The sequence below is a fragment of the Lolium perenne genome, chromosome 6 (genome assembly GCF_019359855.2).
Source record: "Lolium perenne isolate Kyuss_39 chromosome 6, Kyuss_2.0, whole genome shotgun sequence".
Taxonomy (NCBI): domain Eukaryota; kingdom Viridiplantae; phylum Streptophyta; class Magnoliopsida; order Poales; family Poaceae; genus Lolium; species Lolium perenne.
Genome location: NC_067249.2, coordinates 104,014,920 through 104,033,176, shown reverse-complemented (window position 1 = coordinate 104,033,176; position 18,257 = coordinate 104,014,920). Strand labels below are relative to the sequence as shown.

Sequence of the window (18,257 nt, the reverse complement as noted above, 5' to 3'; positions counted from 1 at the left end):
TCGTACTATATGGGCTCGCGTTGGTGGTGGCGAGACACCCGGCCATTAAGTGCTGGTGCTGGCGCGCCGCCAGAGCCTTCTTCTCCTGCTCTGCCGCCCTCCGCCCTTTCCGCTCCGCCGTCGACATCTTCCGGCGCAGACAGTCTTCATGCCACTGATCATCGGTCAATCCTTCCGGCCTCTTCATCGGGGCCGGCGTCTTCCGCGGCTTCGCGATCGGCGCTTTCGCCCCTTTCGTCGCATTGCCCGGCGGCTTCTTGGCCGCTTTCTTGGCCATCTTCTTGGGGGCTACCGGCGGCGTCATGGAATGGGGAGAAGGTAGCGGCGGCGGGTGGACGGCGGGAGGGAGAAACGAATCGGCGGGGAAAGGAGAAATGAATCGGCGGCAGGGAAAGGAGAAATGAATCGGCGGCGGGGGAGGCCAGAAATGCGCGGCGGGATAGGCGCGATATGGCGGGAGGGGCGGGATTTGGCGGGAGTGGGAGACGATTTTTCACTGAGCCGCTGACGCGTCGGTTCGCCTCACTTTTCGGTGTGTCCGGCGTCCCCGGTGCGTCTCCTGTGGGACGGGGACAGGCTCGGGGCGCCGGACACCGTATCGGGCCGCGCCGGACAAAAATGGGCGTTGGAGGACGCGGCTGAAAAGCATTTTTTGTCCGGTGCGTCCCAAATCCCTTTGGGGGACGCGGCTGGAGATGCTCTTAGTAACTCTGAAGAAACCGTGGATAACTGACAACTAAAATTCCTCTGCTAAATTAAAGCTTTGTTCTTGGTTTGTGACGTGGTCCTCAAATCATTTGCTCCTTTTCGCCATTCGTGGTTGGAAGCTGGGCAAGACGGATCGTTTATCATCAGGTTTTTATTGGTGTGTTGTTTCCCACCCAGCGTTGCATCGTGTTGGGTGAGTGAAATTGTAGCCTTTTAGCGTTGTATCTGCCGTCTTGCCATTTCTTTTATATAATTAATACGTCTTCAAGGGTGTATTCTTAAAAAAAATGTTTGTCAACTTTGAGAGAGGCAAGTTGATGGTTCATGAAAGACCTTGACTTCATGCCATGGATGGAAAACTAGAAAAACACCGATGAATACTCATACTATGTCAGTCACAGCTACATAATATAACAAAGAAAACGATCCAGGCCGAGTGTATACGTGCTCTCCATGACCAAACAAAATTCTACAAGATAGCTAGCGTGAGTGCGTGACCATGCCATCTCCTCATTAAGCAACTATAAGTATGGTTGGCATGCGCAATTAGCTTCTCACACCCCCCATAGCCAAAGCAGCCATTCCAAGAGCAAGGTAGGCGCAGCGAAATGGCCCTAGCAGCGCAGACGAGGGCGGTGTTGCTAGTGGTGGCGATCTCTGTGCTGGGGCTGGCCACCGGCGGCCTCGCGCAGCTGAAGAATGGGTTCTACACGGGCAAGTGTGGCGCCAATGACGTGGAGACAATCGTGCAGGGTCTCGTCAAGACCCGCGTCGGCCGTGACGCCGCAATCGTTGCCCAGCTCCTGCGCTTGCAGTTCCACGAGTGTGCCATCAATGTACGTGATACTGTTCTAGTGCTTGCAATTGCGTATGCACGTCGCCATTGATCTTCTGCCCAATGCATAAGTCGACGAACATAAATTACCTATATGTGTGATGTAGGGCTGCGACGGCGGGCTTTTGATCGATGGTCCGGGGTCCGAGAAGACGGCAACGCCGAACCTGAGCGTGAAGGGTTACGACCTAATCGCGACTATCAAGATGGAGCTCGAGAAGCGGTGTCCCGGCGTCGTGTCTTGCTCCGACATCGAGATCCTCGCCACAAGGGACGCCGCCGCTCTGGCTGGTGTGCAGAAGTACTCTGTGCGCACCGGGCGGAGGGACAGACGGCGGTCCAGTGCCGCCGACGTGAAGCTTCCAAGTGAAGAGGATACGGCCGCGCAGGCAACCTCTTACTTCGCCGGTCTCGGCCTCACCCAGTTGGACATGGTGGTTCTGCTAGGCGCGCACACGGTGGGCGTGACGCACTGCAGCAAGATCAAGAAGACACGTCTTTATAGCTACGGCGGCAAGACCGGCGCGACGGACCCGAGCTTGCACTCGGACGACGTCGCCGTGTACAAGAAGTATGTGTGCCCCAACACAGCCTCGTCGGACAACAACATCCTGTACCTGGACACCCAGTCCAGCGTCTCTAGGATTGACAACAGCTACTACAAGAGACTGCAGGGACGTCATGGCGTGCTCTCCGTCGACCAGAACCTCTACGCCAACGGCTCCTCGACCAAGTGGCACGTCGACAGGCTCGCCAACACAGACCACTTCTCCTGGCTCTTCCCACAGGCGCTCATCAAGCTCAGCGAGATCAACGTGCTCACCGGCACGCAGGGAGAGGTTCGCAAGGTCTGCAGCAGGTTCAACTGATCGATCGTTTGTTCGTCTCCAACCACGCTCCTGTGCGAGGCCGGCGGATTTATTCCATTGCCCCCCTCATTTTCTGGATTCTGGTTTTGGTCACATTGAAGGAGTACTTAATTTTGATCCCATGGTCAACTCATTTGTTTTGGGGCTTATTTGTAATAACGTGCAAGGTTGTATGTTCTTTTCTGTGTGATGAAGATAATGAAGGACATTATTGTGTTGGTGCATATGTTCATGTCGCATATAAGAGATCTTGAGTATCATTTGTACATTTCTAATGAACCCCTATCTTCCAATCTGTTGCAAGATGTTATTCGACTAACACTAACAGAATTTGTGCCCGAAAGCTTCCATTTCCATATGCAGATTGTATTAGCATGCAGAATTTGATCAAATTTACTTCCTCCCACCTACAATAAGTGTCGTGGTTTCGTTCAAATTAAAACGAGTTCACGACACTTATTATGAATCGGAGGTAGTATAATTTATGGTCTCATAAGCTCTACCAATAGCTCGTTCTAATCTTTTCTCCCACTTTCACAGTATCAAAATGCATAAACTCATTCATCTAAAAAAATGCTTTGTCATTTTTACAAGGCGCGTACAGATATTGAGATTTAATTTTGACCAAACGTACATTATGTGCAACAAAGAATTATACAGTTGTATTCCTATTTGAAATTTTTCAGCGGTGTCGTTTTTAAGACGCATGTCTCACATATTACTGGTCAAATCAAACTGAAGCTGACTGCGACATCAATTTGAATGTTCATCAAGGCTGAGCGGCAAGCTAAAAGACAGACATGCTAACTGAAGGTCAAACAAAACGAGAAACAACGATTAGGGATTATTTCAGCCTCGTGAGCATTTCCCACAGTGCTGCCAGATCTATCACATGATCTACTGGCATGAATAAACTCTCGAAACTATGTCTCCACCTTGACTTTACAGTTCTCCTCTACTCTCATCTCTAAATTACTTAAATAAACTAAACCATGCTAACTACTATTATCCTTCATCCTGGACAAGAGCATTCACCTGGACATGGACAAAGTTAGATAAATGCTCCTGTTGCCTGAGCCCTAGTCCAGAAGACGTGATGTTTAACTGTCACTGTTGTGAGGATTCTCCTTGGGACATTAACAACCTTTCTTGAATACTGTCAAACTCTAGCATAAATGTGTTGCATTTTGCGCCATCACCACATATTTTCTTGCCGAGGTCAGCCATTTTACTCATTAACATGGCATATCTTGTTGTACTGTCTGTCTTCTCCAAGCATTTTTGCCTGTACTGCTTTTCCTTCTCTTCTTTGAATTTATCAGTCCATCTGGGAACTATGTATTGCCCTGGTATTTCATTGATTCCAAACTGTGTGAAGAGCCTGAATATGTGGCAGCACAGTATTCCATCTCTGGCAAACTTTGCACATTGGCATATGAACGCACTGCTGCCAGGTTCAACTAGCACTTCAAAATATTTTCTATCAAACTCTGCGTTCTGGTAGTTGAAAACCTTCTCCAGTCGGTAGACAGCCCCCCTTTGTACCTCCTGCACGTTGAATGCAGTAGAATGGAGTAGTTCCCTCTGTACTTTCAGGAATATTTGCCTTGTGTAAATATTAGATGCATGCTTTTCTATTGGCTGCAATGAGAAGCATGAAGGTACAGTTCCTGCTTGCTGTCTATCTTCGTCATCCGTTTGTATCGTCTTCTTTTGTATCTCCTCATATCTTTCGATGAACTTCTCTATGCTGTCCTTTGGAAGCACGGAGTCTTTGAATAACAAATTTGTACCTTCGCCACATCCGAGTGACTGGACAAATGGATAGAAATCATGTCTGAAATAAACAGGGACCCAGATTTTTCTTATTCGCCACATGAACTGTAGGTACTCGTTTTCACTTGCATTGTATCTCTGCATAAGTGAAATCCATCCTTCTTCGAATTCCGTTTCTGTAAGTGAGTTGTCAACTAAGCTATGCAGCTCTGCTTTTATGTTACCCCTTGCTGCCATGAAGGCTGCTATCCTTTCATGTGCTTTCCCCATTACATCCCATTTGCAAAACATGTGCCTCACTTGTGGCATGATCTCTACAATTGCTTTTGCCATAGCTTCATCTTGGCTTGTCACGACTGATCCTGGTATTTTTCCTCCCATCACTTCCAAAAGTGTTTGGAACATCCACTTCAAGGTTTCAGCTTTCCTATCATGTAGTAGGGCGCATCCTAACAAGAGGGTCCTCCCGTGGTTATTTATTCCAACAATGGTAGCAAAGGGCAAATTATGCCTATTTGTGGTATAAGTAGTATCAACAGACACGAAATCTCCAAAAATTTCATAATCCATCCTTGACCTTGTGTCTGTCCAGAAAATACTGCAGACAATGTCGTCTTTATCTGTTTGCTTCGTGTAGAAAAAACATGGGTTCCGCAGCTCCAGTTCTTTGAAGAGCTTCAGCGCTTTTTGAACATCTGAGTTTTCGGTTCTATGTTGTTCATCAATCTGTAAACTGGTAGCATCTTTCTTCTTGAATGGTATGTTTCCAAAACTGCTTTTCATTCTCCTAAAAATCTTCATAACTTTATTGGGAGGTATCCTACTTTGCTGCAGAACTTTTAGAAACGATTTTTCTTCAATTGGCATGTTTTTGTGGCTCAAGAAGAAGTTCGTGAGAGAAGGGTTTGAACATAACGGATGGTTGTGCTCATTCCGAACTGTTGTGAACTCCCATTGTCCCTTAGTGAGCTTCACTATCACCTTTGCTTGGCAATTTGTCTTCTCAAAAGAATTTCTTTTCCGCTTCTTGTTAGGGTCCTGAGTCAGTGTTGGTTTGCCACTCCTGTTGCAGTCTAGGTGATACTTCTTTCTCTTGTAATTTGAACCTCGCTTGGCCACAAAGCCATTTAGGAGAGCATATGTATTATAGAATCCGTGTGCATCTTCAAGGGTTTGGAATTTCATTCCAGGTTCTGGTTTTCTTGCAGTCTCCAATTCCTCAAATTTAGGATAAAAGTATTTTCCTAGTCCACTATCTGAGTCACCTCCTGAGCTGCTGTCTGAATCACTTTCACTTGTATTATTGCTTGCCTTTTCAATGTTTTCCACATTATCATGCAGGTGGTTTTGTTCTTCAGCTTGCTGCAGTGAATGGACGACTGAATTGGTTTCCTCATACACTTCATCTGCTAATAGTCCATCTGTGTTCTTTTCAATAATATCTGAGGATAGTTCCTGCGCAACAATAATAAGCTACGGTGGAATGTCGTATTCGAATGGCCATACTTAAGTTGCATAAATTATGTTTTGTTTGGTTTGCAAACCTGATAATTATCATCAGCTGATGGTGGTCTTCCTTCTTCCATTGATTGTTTTCCAACAGGTTCCTGTATAAGGTATTATTAATAGCAGGCATTAAGCCATTGAGGAAAATGGTAAAGTTGTTGCTTAAGTACCTTACTCAACTCACTTGCAGGCATCATTGTTTCCACAGTATTTTTACTGGCCTGCAATAAAATTATGTGAAATATACCATGTAATCATGATACTGGCAAAAGATACTTTATTTATCTACTTTATATCTATGTCACTTGTAGTCTCAGTAGAAAATCCCACATTAATTGGATAAAAAAGAAAAATATATGACGGTCTATCTGGTGGGACCAGTTATAGGACTTGTGATTAACAAACATTAGAAAAAGGGAAGTAGGTTTAAAACCAGATATAAGACTTGTGATTAACTGAGACAGAGACTTCTTCTGTCGGATACATGAGTTCAAATTAATTTGTTTCACTGCCGTATGATAGGATGATTTCTCGAAACATATAACAAATTATACAAACTAATTGTTCTCTGTCATAATTTTCCCCAAACCAAACAACACAAAATGCATAACAGTCACGATGCGAGAACTAACTACTGCGTCACGGACACATGATTCCACAGTTGTTAGTTATTATTCATGAAATCAGTGCAAACTTAGTGTTGTCATTTACTACAGTTGCAGCACAACCAAGCCAAGATTTATTTCTGCCTAGTTTTTCAGCTCACATACGGACAGAAACAACACAGGTATAAGACTAGGTGTCAACTGTCAAGGCGCCCACTGGAAACTAGGGCATTGCTGTGAGGCTTGAGTGTTGTCCAATATCGAAAGGAAACCCCCGTGAATATAAGTATACCAACAAGCATAGCAGTACTGTTCCTGAACTATTCACTTAAAATACCTACAGAATACATTTAAATTCATGTTGTACGGTAAGCCACTAAATAAAAAAAAATATGATACACATAAATCAGGGGATTTAGCATTCCATAAACTAGTATTTTTTTAACTGACGAGTGCACAGAAAACTATATAGACATGTTCCGGTGATACCTTTTTGCTAACCGACTCTGGTACAGTGGAACCTTCATCGCCGTCTACAATGTGTATCCCTCTCTTCTTTGCGGATTCGTTTGATGTATCTGCTCCTGGCTTTTCCAACTCTGCAACCATTCCTGTCATGGCAAACTGCAACCATTCCATCAAGTTCATTTCATCTATGAAGCTCGCTATTTCTCATTTTGTGGGTTTGGCACCTCGATCAAAGAAATTACGGTATAGAAGAAAGGGTAAAATCAAGATGTTTTTTGTGTATACCTTGTAGATAACCGCTTGCTCGTCAATACCGGCCGCCGCGCCGCAGAGGGGACTGGATCCGAATCCCCAAGACGATACGATAGGAGAGGGATTGGCGAGGAGAGGAGGGTTTGGGTCTGGACGGCGAGAGAAAACTACCGTTGGAGTGTGTTGAGATGGGGAGGACGGAGCGCTGCGGCGGCCGCCTGCTGGATAGAGAAGCGAGATGCGGGAGGAGGAGAGGTTGACAAGGGGATCTCATGCGCCGCTTTGCTCCTGTAACCCTTCGTTTGTGCTGTGTTGGTCCTGTAAAGCTTGTGCTATGGAGCAAACGTCCACCACTTAACTCAATGGGTGCACAGAGTTACCCTCCTTGTGTTCCTGTGTGCCACCGTGGCAGCTAACCTGGCAAGTGAGATTATTCGCATGTTGCGCTATAAAAGTTTCCACATAGTCGCACTTACCAAACCCACAATGGATTCGATCCAAAGTACTGTATATCTAGTTCAAGAGATGGATATAATAAGCAAAGTTACGAGCAATAGACTAGAGGAAATCCATTTTCCCTCATAGAGTACTATTTTAAATTATAATTGAAAAAATATTCAGGGTGTACTTCCACACATTATATGCCTGCACACAAAGTGTCGCGAAAAAATATTATATTTTGTGGCTTGCGCGAAAAAGATAATTTATGGTGCTTTAAAAAAGTTATTCACGAGACATTTATTTGTGTGTTTTTTAATATGCCACACCAAATGTTTTTTCATGCAAAACTTTTGTGAGCGAACATAGGATATCTAGATGCACACTTAGGAATTTTATTTGAAATCTTTTAACATTTTAAAATACATTTAAAATTTATCTTCACTAGTAGGTGTAGATCCACCTATGAGCCAAAACGCCGTGTCAACTAGCGGAAACCATAAAGAAGTTCAAAGAAAAAAAAAACTCAATGCTCATTAGGCCAATAGAGTAGACCATAAAGAAGTTCAGCGAGAAAGAAGAGCATGCGAAGAAAAGGTTGTACAAGACAATTGTGAAAATGCTGGATCAGAAGTTATATCAGACTTGTTGCAATTAGGCCACAGTGCATTTAGCACAAACTGCACAAAAAATCACATGAACTGCAGGGTCAAACAGATTCACCAAATATAGCTCACAAGCGTCTATCTAACAGACAACAGGCATGCTATCTAGTTCTTCTGGACTCTTATCTCTATCTTATTAGATAAACTAAATAAACATCATCTCAATACTACTTCATCCTGGGCATATGGGTATTCTCCTAGTTCTCTAGGGACCATTGCTGCTGCAAATCCTGATTCATGCATGCCAGACACAGCTTCAGCTGCGCCGCAATATACATGGGGGACACTGCCCTGTAGTTGATGCCGATGCTTCTATTGCCTGCTCTTCTCAACGACACCTGATGTCTAGCTGACATTATTTTCAGGATTTTCACCTTCTTCCATTGCAAAGTTCTCTTGAATCCTATCCAATTCAAGCACGAATGCATTGTATTTTGTGTCATCGCTGCATACTTTTTTGCCAAGGTCGGCCATTTTACTCATAAACGTTGCATATCTCGCTGTATTGTCCGTCTTCACTAAGCATTTTTCCTTGTACTGCTTTTCCTTCTCTTCTTTGAATTTGTAGGTCCATCTGGGCACTATGTACTGCCCTGGTATTTCATTGATTCCAAACTGTGTGAAAAGTCGGAATATGTGGCAGCACAGTATCCCGTCCCTGGTAAACTTTGCACACGGGCATTTGAATGCCTTGGTGCCAGATTCAACCATCACTTCAAAGCTATTTCTATCAAACTCTGGATTCTCGTAGTTGAAAACCTTGTCCAGGCGGTAAACAGCCCCTCTTTGTACCTCTTGCACGTTAAATGCAGTAGAATGAAGAAGTTCTCTCTGCACTTTCAGAAATATTGGCCTTGTGTAAATATTAGCCGCATGCTTTTCGATTGGCTGCAATGAGAAGCATGAAGGTACAGTTCCCGTTTGCAGTCTATCTTCGTCAGCCGTTCTTAGTATCTTCTTTTGTATCTCCTCATATCTTTCAATGAACTTCTCTATTCTGTCGTTAGGAAGCACGTAGTCTTTGAATAATAAGTTCATCCCTTCACAATGTCCATGTGATTCAACGAATGGATAGAAATCTTGTCTGAAATAAACAGGCACCCATTTTTTCCTCGTTTGCCACATGAGTTGTAGGTACTCGTTTTCACTTGCATGGTATCTCTCGATGAGTGCACCCCACCCTTCTTCGAATTCTGTTTCTGTCAGTGAGTTGTCAACCAAGCTATCCAACTCTGCTTTTAGGTTGCCTCTTTCTGCTATGAAGGCTGCTATCCTTTCCTGTGCTTTCCCTATTACATCCCATTTGTAAATCCTGTGCCTTACTTGTGGCATGACTTCTGCAATTGCTTTTGCCAAAGCTTCATCCTGGTTTGTTATAATTGATCCTGGCATTTTTCCTCCCATCACATGCAACAGTGTTCGGAACATCCATTTGTAACTTTCAGCATTCTCGTCATGTAACAAGGTGCATCCAAACAAGAGGGTTCTCCCGTGGTTATCTATTCCAATAATTGGAGCAAATGACATATTATGCCATTCTGTGGTATAGGTAGTATCAAACGATAAGAAATCTCCGAAAATCTCATAATCCATCCTCGATCTTCCATCAGTCCAGAGAATACTCCGAACTATGTTGTCTCCATCTGTTTGCTTCGTGTAGCAAAAACCCGGATTCCGAAGCTCCAGTTCCTTCAAGTACATTAACGTTCTTTCAACATCTGAGATTTCCTTTCTATGTTGTTCCGCACAAAGTGAATTGACTGGATCTGTTTTCTTGAATGGTATGTTTCCAGAACTGCCTCTCATTCTCTTAAAAATCTTCATCACTTTAGTGGGAGGTATCCTAGTTCGTTGCAGAATTTTTAGAAATGACTTTTCTTCAGCTGATATGTGTTTGTGGCTCAAGAAGAATTTTGTCAGGGAAGCGCTTGGACATAGCGGATGGTTGTGCTCATTACGAACTGTTATGAACTCCCATTGGCCCCCCTTAATGAGCTTCACTATCACCTTTGCTTGGCAATTTGTCTTCTGTATAGATTTTCTCTTCCGCTTTCTGATCAGGTCATCAGTTGCCCTCGGTTTACCATTCCTGTTGCATACGAGGTTAAACTTCTTTCTCATATAATTTGTACCACGCTTTGCCTCAAACCCATTTAGGAGAGCATATGTACTATAGAATCCGTACGCATCTTCAAGGGTTTGAAATTTCATTCCAGGCTCTGGTTGTTTTGCAGTCTCCAATAGCTCAATTTTAGGATAAAAGTATTTTCCGTTTTCACTATCTGAGTCACTCCCTGAGCTGCTGTCTGAATCAGTTCCACTGCTGGTATTGTTGCTTACCATTTCATGGCTTTCCACATTATCATGCAACTGGTTTTGTTCTTCAGCTTGCTGCACTACCAGTGGATGGTCGACTGAGTTGTTTTGTTTATCCCATTCATCTGCCAGTAGTTTTTCTGTACTCTTTTCAGTTCTATCAGAAGATAGTTCCTGCATGACAATCAACAACTTATGGTTAGCGCCATGCAATGCCATATTCAGATATCTATGTGTGACATAATCATATTTCCTTGCTTGGCGGACCTGATAATTATTACCAGCTGGTTTTAGTCTTCCTTCTATCATTGATTGTTGGCCAACAGGTTCCTATGTTAGGTATTAATAATTTGTATAAACGCCAAATGGTGGGACGGCACATGAAACAGAAAAATGCCATACATTAATGTACACCATACTAATTATTCACAGTCAGAATTCTTTCGTACAGTCAAACAATACAAAGAGTGATACACTAATAGTTCACGACACGAATTCTTTTTCCAACTCAAACTACATAAAAATCATTAGGTAATAATTTGTTTCAATGTGGTATGATGGGACGACTCGTGAAATAGAAAAGTGCCATATATGAACATACATGTACTAATGATTATCAGTCAGAAATCTTTCCTCCAGTCAAACAACACAAAGAAAAATGCCATATACCAAGTACATTTAAATTTCTGCTAGCCAAATTGCTCTGGACATTAAAAAAACTCAAATAACACAAAAATACATAACATTGACAGAAGACCTAATTAGTATGTTGACAGGCCACGTCATCTAGTGGTTAGTTATTATCTGCAAAATCAGTGTGTAATTCGGAAAACATGGTGTTGTGGTTTCATTTAGTTGCAGGACAAGCAAGCCTAGGTTTATTTCTGCCTAAATTTTTAGGCACAAATGTTACCCGCGGACGGACACGAACAACGCCCACATGCACGTACACCCACACAAACTGAATACTTGGTGCCTACTGGACACTATGTCCACAGTGGTACAAGATCACAAAGTTGCTCTATGTGCATCACTATTAGACATGGGTGTCACCTACAATGAAAGGAAAACCATGTCGATAGGTAACACCAGGTCACATAGTCCTGAACTATTTACTTAAGATGTCTACCAAGTACATTTAAATTCCATTATCCCAATAAGCCGTCAATTAAAAAAAGATTGCCAACGTGACATAACATTCTATAAACTAGCAGTCGCACGAGTTGGCCAGCAGTATTTGTGAATGCACACAAACGCTTGACAGATATGTTCAAGTGATACCTTTTCACTAGGAAAATTTGGTAGAGAAGAACCATCATCTTCAGGTACAATGTATGTCTCTGTCGATTTTGTGGAGTTCTCTCCCTTCCCTGCCCCTGCCTTGTCCAATTCTGTAACCATGTCTGCCATTACAAACTGCAACGATTCCATTAGGTTCATTCATGTATGAATACATCATAAAATCGGTAGCAGACAGTATACGATTTGGGGGTTTGGCACCTGGATCAAAAGCAACTGACATAATGGGGGAAAGAATGGCTTTAGGGTTCTTGGGTATATACCTCGTAGATATCAGCATCAGAAGGGTGGGTCTGCCGCGGACGGGACTAGATCCAAATTACCAGGAGGAGAGGAGGAAGTTGGGCCTGGACGGGAAGACGAAGGCTACCGTTGTAGAGCTGGTGCTGTTGAGATGGGGAAGAGAAGCGGGGGAGAGTTGTGTGGCGGCCGCCTGCTGGATAGAGAACCCAGATGGACGCGGAAAAGGGATCTTGCGCTGTGTTGCTCGTGTAGCATCAGAAGGGGGGCAAAGGGGCGACCGCCCCGGGCCCTCGCCCCTCGGGAGGCCGGGGCCCTGGTCCAGGTAGTACTACAGTATTAGGTTTAGGAAAACAAGAGAAAATAAAAAAATAGAAGAAGAGAAAGATCGTCTAAGCCCAACCACGTACATGGGTGTAATGGTAACAACTTACCACACAAGGATCAATCCGTGGTGGGCTTTTTCTGAAAAAATGAAAGTTGGGGTATTATTTCTGGAATTAGAGAAAAATATATCTCAAAAAATTCCGTGTGGATTTCCTCATTTTTTAAGTTTTTTTTTTGAAGCTGCATAGTAGGTTTCCCCACTGCAAATTTTTATTGATTTTTGGTTTATAAGAGTTACAACAAATACAAAACTGAGCTTGAGAGAAGCTCGGAAAGGCTAACTAATGAAAGATCGTACAAAAACCTTTTATACAAAGGCAGCACACCAGGATTTCATGCCAGCATAAGCCTTCCTAGTAGCCTTATGAAGGAGAAGAGCCATCTCACTCTTGAACGTTGCCTGCACTCTGTAAATATTTGACTCCTCTCCTTTAAAAATATAGTCATTGCGGCTAATCCAAATAGACCAGGACAATGAGTTCCAAAAAGAAAAATTGTTGAATGGTAGCTTTAAGACTCTCAATGAAGGAAATAATAGGGACATTTGGAGGTGGAATGATTCGAGAAGGGCAGAGGTATCTCCAACAAAGCTGCGCAAAAGGGCAAGTGAAGAACAAATGGCTCCTTGATTCCATAGGATGAACATTGCACATAGGGCAAGAATTATCTACAATTGAGAAATTCTTCGTCTCGAGCTGCCTTGTGCTTAATCTGTCCATAACAAGAAGCCAAAATAAAACTTTGTGCTTTGACTGACAGCAAGCCTTCTAAATCTATTTGAGGGTTGGACAGACAATATGGTGTAAGGGTATATTGCCCCAATGTGTGGTTTTGGTAATTAATGACAACCCAAATGGACTAATGTTTTCATTGAGTTTATATGAAGGAATATTCCATAGGTACTACTTGTAGTCCATATGTTGGATTCAAGTATGGATGCCATGAAGATAAAGATATACCTTGAGTATTGGCATCAAGATCATCAATTTAAAGACATATATGGGATATGATCAAGAAGAAGAAATGAAGATGGAGTTCCTATGTGGAACTCAATATTAGCCATGCTCTAGCTTATGTGTTAAGCAATGAATGATCAAGATCTGGAGTGCTTGATTCCAAGTGAAGAATTCAAGATATGACTCTAAGTCGGTGTCATGATAGACTCATAAGTTGAGCTAGGATTGACTAAGATTTAGAGCATGAAAACATATGAAGAGTTCTTTATACACCTCAATATAGTATGATAGAGCATGAGAAGATACAAGGTTGACCAACACAAAGAGTGAAGAGTAGATTCAAGTTTGATCAACACATGAAGCATGAAGAATGTGCTGTTGGAGATATGCCCAAGAGGCAATAATAAAATGGTTATTATAATATATCTTTGAGTTTATGATAATGTTTACATACCATGCTATAATTGTATTAACCGAAACATTGATACATGTGTGTTATGTGAACAACAAGGAGTCCCTAGTAAGCCTCTTGTATAACTAGCTTGTTGATTAATAGATGATCATAGTTTCAAGATCATGAACATTGGATGTTATTAATAACAAGGTTATGTCATTATGTGAATGATATAATGGACACACCCAATTAAGCGTAGCATAAGATCACGTCATTAAGTTATTTGCTATAAGCTTTCGATACATAGTTACCTAGTCCTTTCGACCATGAGATCATGTAAATCACTTATACCGGAAGGGTACTTTGATTACATCAAACGCCACTGCGTAAATGGGTGGTTATAAAGATGGGATTAAGTATCCGGAAAGTATGAGTTGAGGCATATGGATCAACAGTGGGATTTGTCCATCCCGATGACGGATAGATATACTCTGGGCCCTCTCGGTGGAATGTCGTCTAATTAGCTTGCAAGCATATGAATGGTTCATAAGAGATGACATATCACGATACGAGTAAAGAGTACTTGTCAGGAGACGAGGTTGAACGAGGTATAGAGATACCGATGATCAAACCTCGGACAAGTAAAATATCGCGTGACAAAAGGGAATCGGTATCGTATGTGAATGGTTCAGTCGATCACTAAAGTCATCGTTGAATATGTGGAAGCCATTATGGATCTCCAGTTCCCGCTATTGGTTATTGGTCGGAGAGAAGTCTCAACCATGTCTACATAGTTCGCGAACCGTAGGGTGACACACTTAAGGTTTGATGTCGTTTAAATAGATATGGAAATATGGAATGGAGTTCGAAGTTTTGTTCGGAGTCTCGGATGGGATCCAGGACATCACGAGGAGGTCCGGAATGGTCCGGAGAATAAGATTCATATATAGGAAGTCATTTTCTAGGTTTGAAAATGATCCGGTATTTTTTCTGGAAGGTTCTAGAAGGTTCTAGAAGAGTCCGGAAGAAATCAGCATGGAAGGTGGAGTCCCAGAGGAACTCCACCCACCTTGGCCGGCCAGCCTAAGGGAGGAGGAGTCCCAAGTGGACTCCTCCCCATCGTGGCCGGCCACCCCACCAAAGGAAAGGGGGGGAGTCCCACTTCCCCTAGGTTTGGTCATATGGAAGGTTTTATGTTGGGGTCTTATTCGGAGACTTTTGACCTAATCTTTGGGGTTTTCCACCTATATAAAGAGAGGAGGGGAGGGGCTGGCCGGCCACTCTTGCCACCACTCTTGGCCGCATGATACGTCTCCAACGTATCTATAATTTCTTATGTTCCATGCTACTTTATTGATGATACTCACATGTTTTATACACACTTTATGTCATATTTATGCATTTCCGGCACTAACCTATTAACAAGATGCCGAAGAGCCAGTTGTTGTTTTCTGCTGTTTTTGGTTTTAGAAATCCTAGTAAGGAAACATTCTCGGAATTGGACGAAATCAACGCCCAGGGTCTTATTTTTCCACGAAGCTTCCAGAAGACCGGAGGAGATACGAAGTGGGGCCACGAGGCGGCGACACAGCAGGGCCGCGTGGCCAGGGCTGGGGCCGCGCCGCCCTGGCGTGTGGGCCCCTCGTGACGCCCCCTGACCTACCCTTCCGCCTACATATAGCCTTCGTCGAGAAAACCCCAGTACCGAGAGCCACGATACGGAAAACCTTCCAGAGATGCCGCCGCCGCCAATCCCATCTCGGAGGATTCAGGAGATCGCCTCCCGCACCCTGCCGGAGAGGGGAATCATCTCCCGGAGGACTCTTCATCGCCATGATCGCCTCCGGAGTGATGTGTGAGTAGTTCACCCCAGTACTATGGGTCCATAGCAGTAGCTAGATGGTTGTCTTCTCCTCATTGTGCTATCATTGTCGGATCTTGTGAGCTGCCTAACATGATCAAGATCATCTATTTGTAATGCTACATGTTGCGTTTGTTAGGATCCGATGAATATGGAATACTATGTTATGTTGATTATCAATCTATCATCTATGTGTTGTTTATGATCTTGCATGCTCTCCATTGCTAGTAGAGGCTCTGGCCAAGTCGTTACTTGTAACTCCAAGAGGGAGTATTTATGCTCGATAGTGGGTTCATGCCTCCATTAAATCTGGGACAATGACAGAAAGTTCTAAGGTTGTGGATGTGCTGTTGCCACTAGGGATAAAACATCAATGCTTTGTCTAAGAATATTTGTGTTGATTACATTACGCACCATACTTAATGCAATTGTCTGTTGTTTGCAACTTAATACTGGAAGGGGTGCGGATGCTAACCTGAGGGTGGACTTTTTAGGCATAGATGCATGCTGGATAGCGGTCTATGTACTTTGTCGTAATTCCCAATTAAATCTCACACTACTCATCATAATATGTATGTGCATTGTCATGCCATCTTTATTTGTCAATTGTCCAACTGTAATTTGTTCACCCAACATGCTATTTCTTATCGGAGAGACAGCACTAGTGAACTGTGGACCCCGGTCCATTATTTACATCGAATACAATCTACTGCAAACATTGTTCTTACTGTTCTCTGCAAACATCATCATCCACACTATACATCTAATCCTTTGTTACAGCAAGCCGGTGAGATTGACAACCTCACTGTCACGTTGGGGAAAAGTATTTTGGTTGTGTTGTGCAGGTTCCACGTTGGCGTCGGAATCCCTGTTGTTGCGCCGCACTACACTCCGCCACCATCAACCTTCAACGTGCTTCTTGACTCCTACTGGTTGGATAAACCTTGGTTTCTTACTGAGGGAAACTTACTGCTGTAGGCATCACACCTTCTACTTGGGGTTCCCAACGGTCGCGTGTTGTACGCGTGTCAAGCTAAATTTCTGGCGCCATTGCCGGGGAGATCAAGACACGCTGCAAGGGGAGTCTCCACTTCCAAGCTCTTTACTTTGTTTTTGTCTTGCTTTACTTTTATTTACTGCTTTGTTTGCTGCATTATATCAAAATACAAAAAAATTAGTTACTTGTTTTACTTTATTTACTATCTTGTTTGCGTTCTCCATATTAAAAACACAAAAAAAATTAGTTACTTGCTTTTATTTTATCTAGTTTGTTTTATTTACTATTGCTAAAATGAGTAATCCTGAAGTTGAAGTTCGTTCGTTTAAGCAACAAGGGGGAGAATGTTTAAAAGATGCTTGGTATAGAATTAGTGATGCTCATAATAGGTGCACTAAGAAACACTCCACTATTATCCTACTCAGAAATTTTTATGTTGGTATCTCTAGCTGGAATAGATATGTTCTTGATTGTCTCGCGGGAGGTAATTTCCTAGGCACTCCTGCTTTAGAAGCTATTTGCATTATTGAGAGTCTATTTGGAATACCACCTGTTAATGAAGTTAAAATTGAAATCTCTCTTGAAGATTTCATGAAAAAGATGGAGACCATAGAGCAAACTATTCCAAGTATTGAGACTAAATTGGGAATATTACTTAATAGCACTGATAAACTTGATAAATCTCTAGGTGGAATTAATGAGAAAATTGCCATCTTAGAAGCTTGTGCTACTCATGATAATCAAACCCATAGGATTAGTGAACTTGAAGAAGCTATGGGAACCTTGGGTTCAACTTTTTCTTCTCTTGAGTTTAAGGAGAAAGCTTATGTGGGTAAGGAGCAAAAGTTCATGTATGTCTCTAAGGTGCCTAAACCAAAAAACTATTATAGGCCTAAAATTGACAAAGCCCTTGATACCACTATAGATAATGGAGCATCTAAGATACCTATTGTGACAAGTTGTGAAAATTATGTTGATGCTTCGTCTCTTGATGTTACTTGATTCACACTTTCTGCGCCTAGCTGAAAGGCGTTAAAGAAAAGCGCTTATGGGAGACAACCCATGATTTTACTTCTGCACTTTTATTTTATATTTGAGTCTTGGAAGTTGTTACTACTGTAGCAACCTCTCCTAATCTTTATTTTGTTGCATTGTTGTGCCAAGTAAAGTCTTTGATAGTAAGGTTCATACTAGATTTGGATTACTGCGCAGAAACAGATTTCTTGCTGTCACGAATTTGAGTAGTATTCTCTGTAGGTTACTCAGAAAAATCTGCCAATTTGCGTGAGTAATCCTCAGATATGTACGCAACTTTCATTCAATTTGAGCATTTTCATTTGAGCAAGTCTAGTGCCCCAGAAAAATTCATCTTTACGGACTGTTCTGTTTTGACAGATTCTGCCTTTTATTTCGCATTGCCTGTTTTGCTATGTTTGATGGATTTCTTTATTCCATTAACTTTCAGTAGCTTTGTGCAATGTCCAGAAGTCTTAAGAATGATTATGTCACCTCTGAACATGTGAATTTTTGATTATGCACTAACCCTCTAATGAGTTTGTTTTGAGTTTGGTGTGGAGGAAGTTTTCAAGGATCAAGAGAGGAGGATGATACAATATGATCAAGGAGAGTGAAAGCTCTAAGCTTGGGGATGCCCCCGTGGTTCATCCCTGCATATTTCAAGAAAA

The 18,257-nt window shown here is 42.7% G+C and overlaps 3 protein-coding genes across 5 annotated transcripts; 1 reads left to right on the top strand and 2 right to left on the bottom strand.

Annotated features, from left to right (window-relative positions):
• The first annotated feature begins 1,282 nt into the window (after positions 1-1,282).
• LOC127307473 (peroxidase 57-like) lies at positions 1,283-2,636 on the top strand. The gene is made up of 2 exons (XM_051338201.2): positions 1,283-1,544; positions 1,651-2,636. The coding sequence occupies exons 1-2, from the start codon at positions 1,317-1,319 to the stop codon at positions 2,410-2,412; spliced, it is 990 nt and encodes a 329-aa protein (XP_051194161.1). The 5' UTR covers positions 1,283-1,316; the 3' UTR covers positions 2,413-2,636.
• Positions 2,637-3,220: 584 nt separating this feature from the next.
• On the bottom strand, positions 3,221-7,313 carry LOC127307477 (protein FAR1-RELATED SEQUENCE 5). Its single transcript, XM_051338203.1, has 5 exons — positions 7,053-7,313; positions 6,789-6,923; positions 5,865-5,915; positions 5,733-5,795; positions 3,221-5,643 (listed from the first exon to the last, which is right to left on the bottom strand). Exons 2-5 carry the CDS (start codon positions 6,915-6,917, stop codon positions 3,520-3,522), a joined length of 2,367 nt encoding a protein of 788 aa, XP_051194163.1. The 5' UTR covers positions 6,918-6,923; positions 7,053-7,313; the 3' UTR covers positions 3,221-3,519.
• A 764-nt stretch (positions 7,314-8,077) lies between these two features.
• Positions 8,078-12,253, bottom strand: LOC127307478 (protein FAR1-RELATED SEQUENCE 5). Of its 3 annotated transcripts, none has more exons than XM_051338204.2 (4): positions 12,001-12,253; positions 11,720-11,854; positions 10,706-10,768; positions 8,078-10,612 (listed from the first exon to the last, which is right to left on the bottom strand). In XM_051338204.2, the coding sequence occupies exons 2-4, from the start codon at positions 11,846-11,848 to the stop codon at positions 8,468-8,470; spliced, it is 2,337 nt and encodes a 778-aa protein (XP_051194164.1). In that variant the 5' UTR covers positions 11,849-11,854; positions 12,001-12,253; the 3' UTR covers positions 8,078-8,467. The 3 variants fall into 3 exon arrangements, with proteins under 3 accessions (XP_051194164.1, XP_051194167.1, XP_051194166.1); XM_051338207.2 differs by having other exon boundaries at positions 10,720-10,768; positions 12,001-12,251; XM_051338206.2 differs by lacking the exon at positions 10,706-10,768 and having other exon boundaries at positions 12,001-12,252.
• Between the last annotated feature and the right edge of the window lie 6,004 nt (positions 12,254-18,257).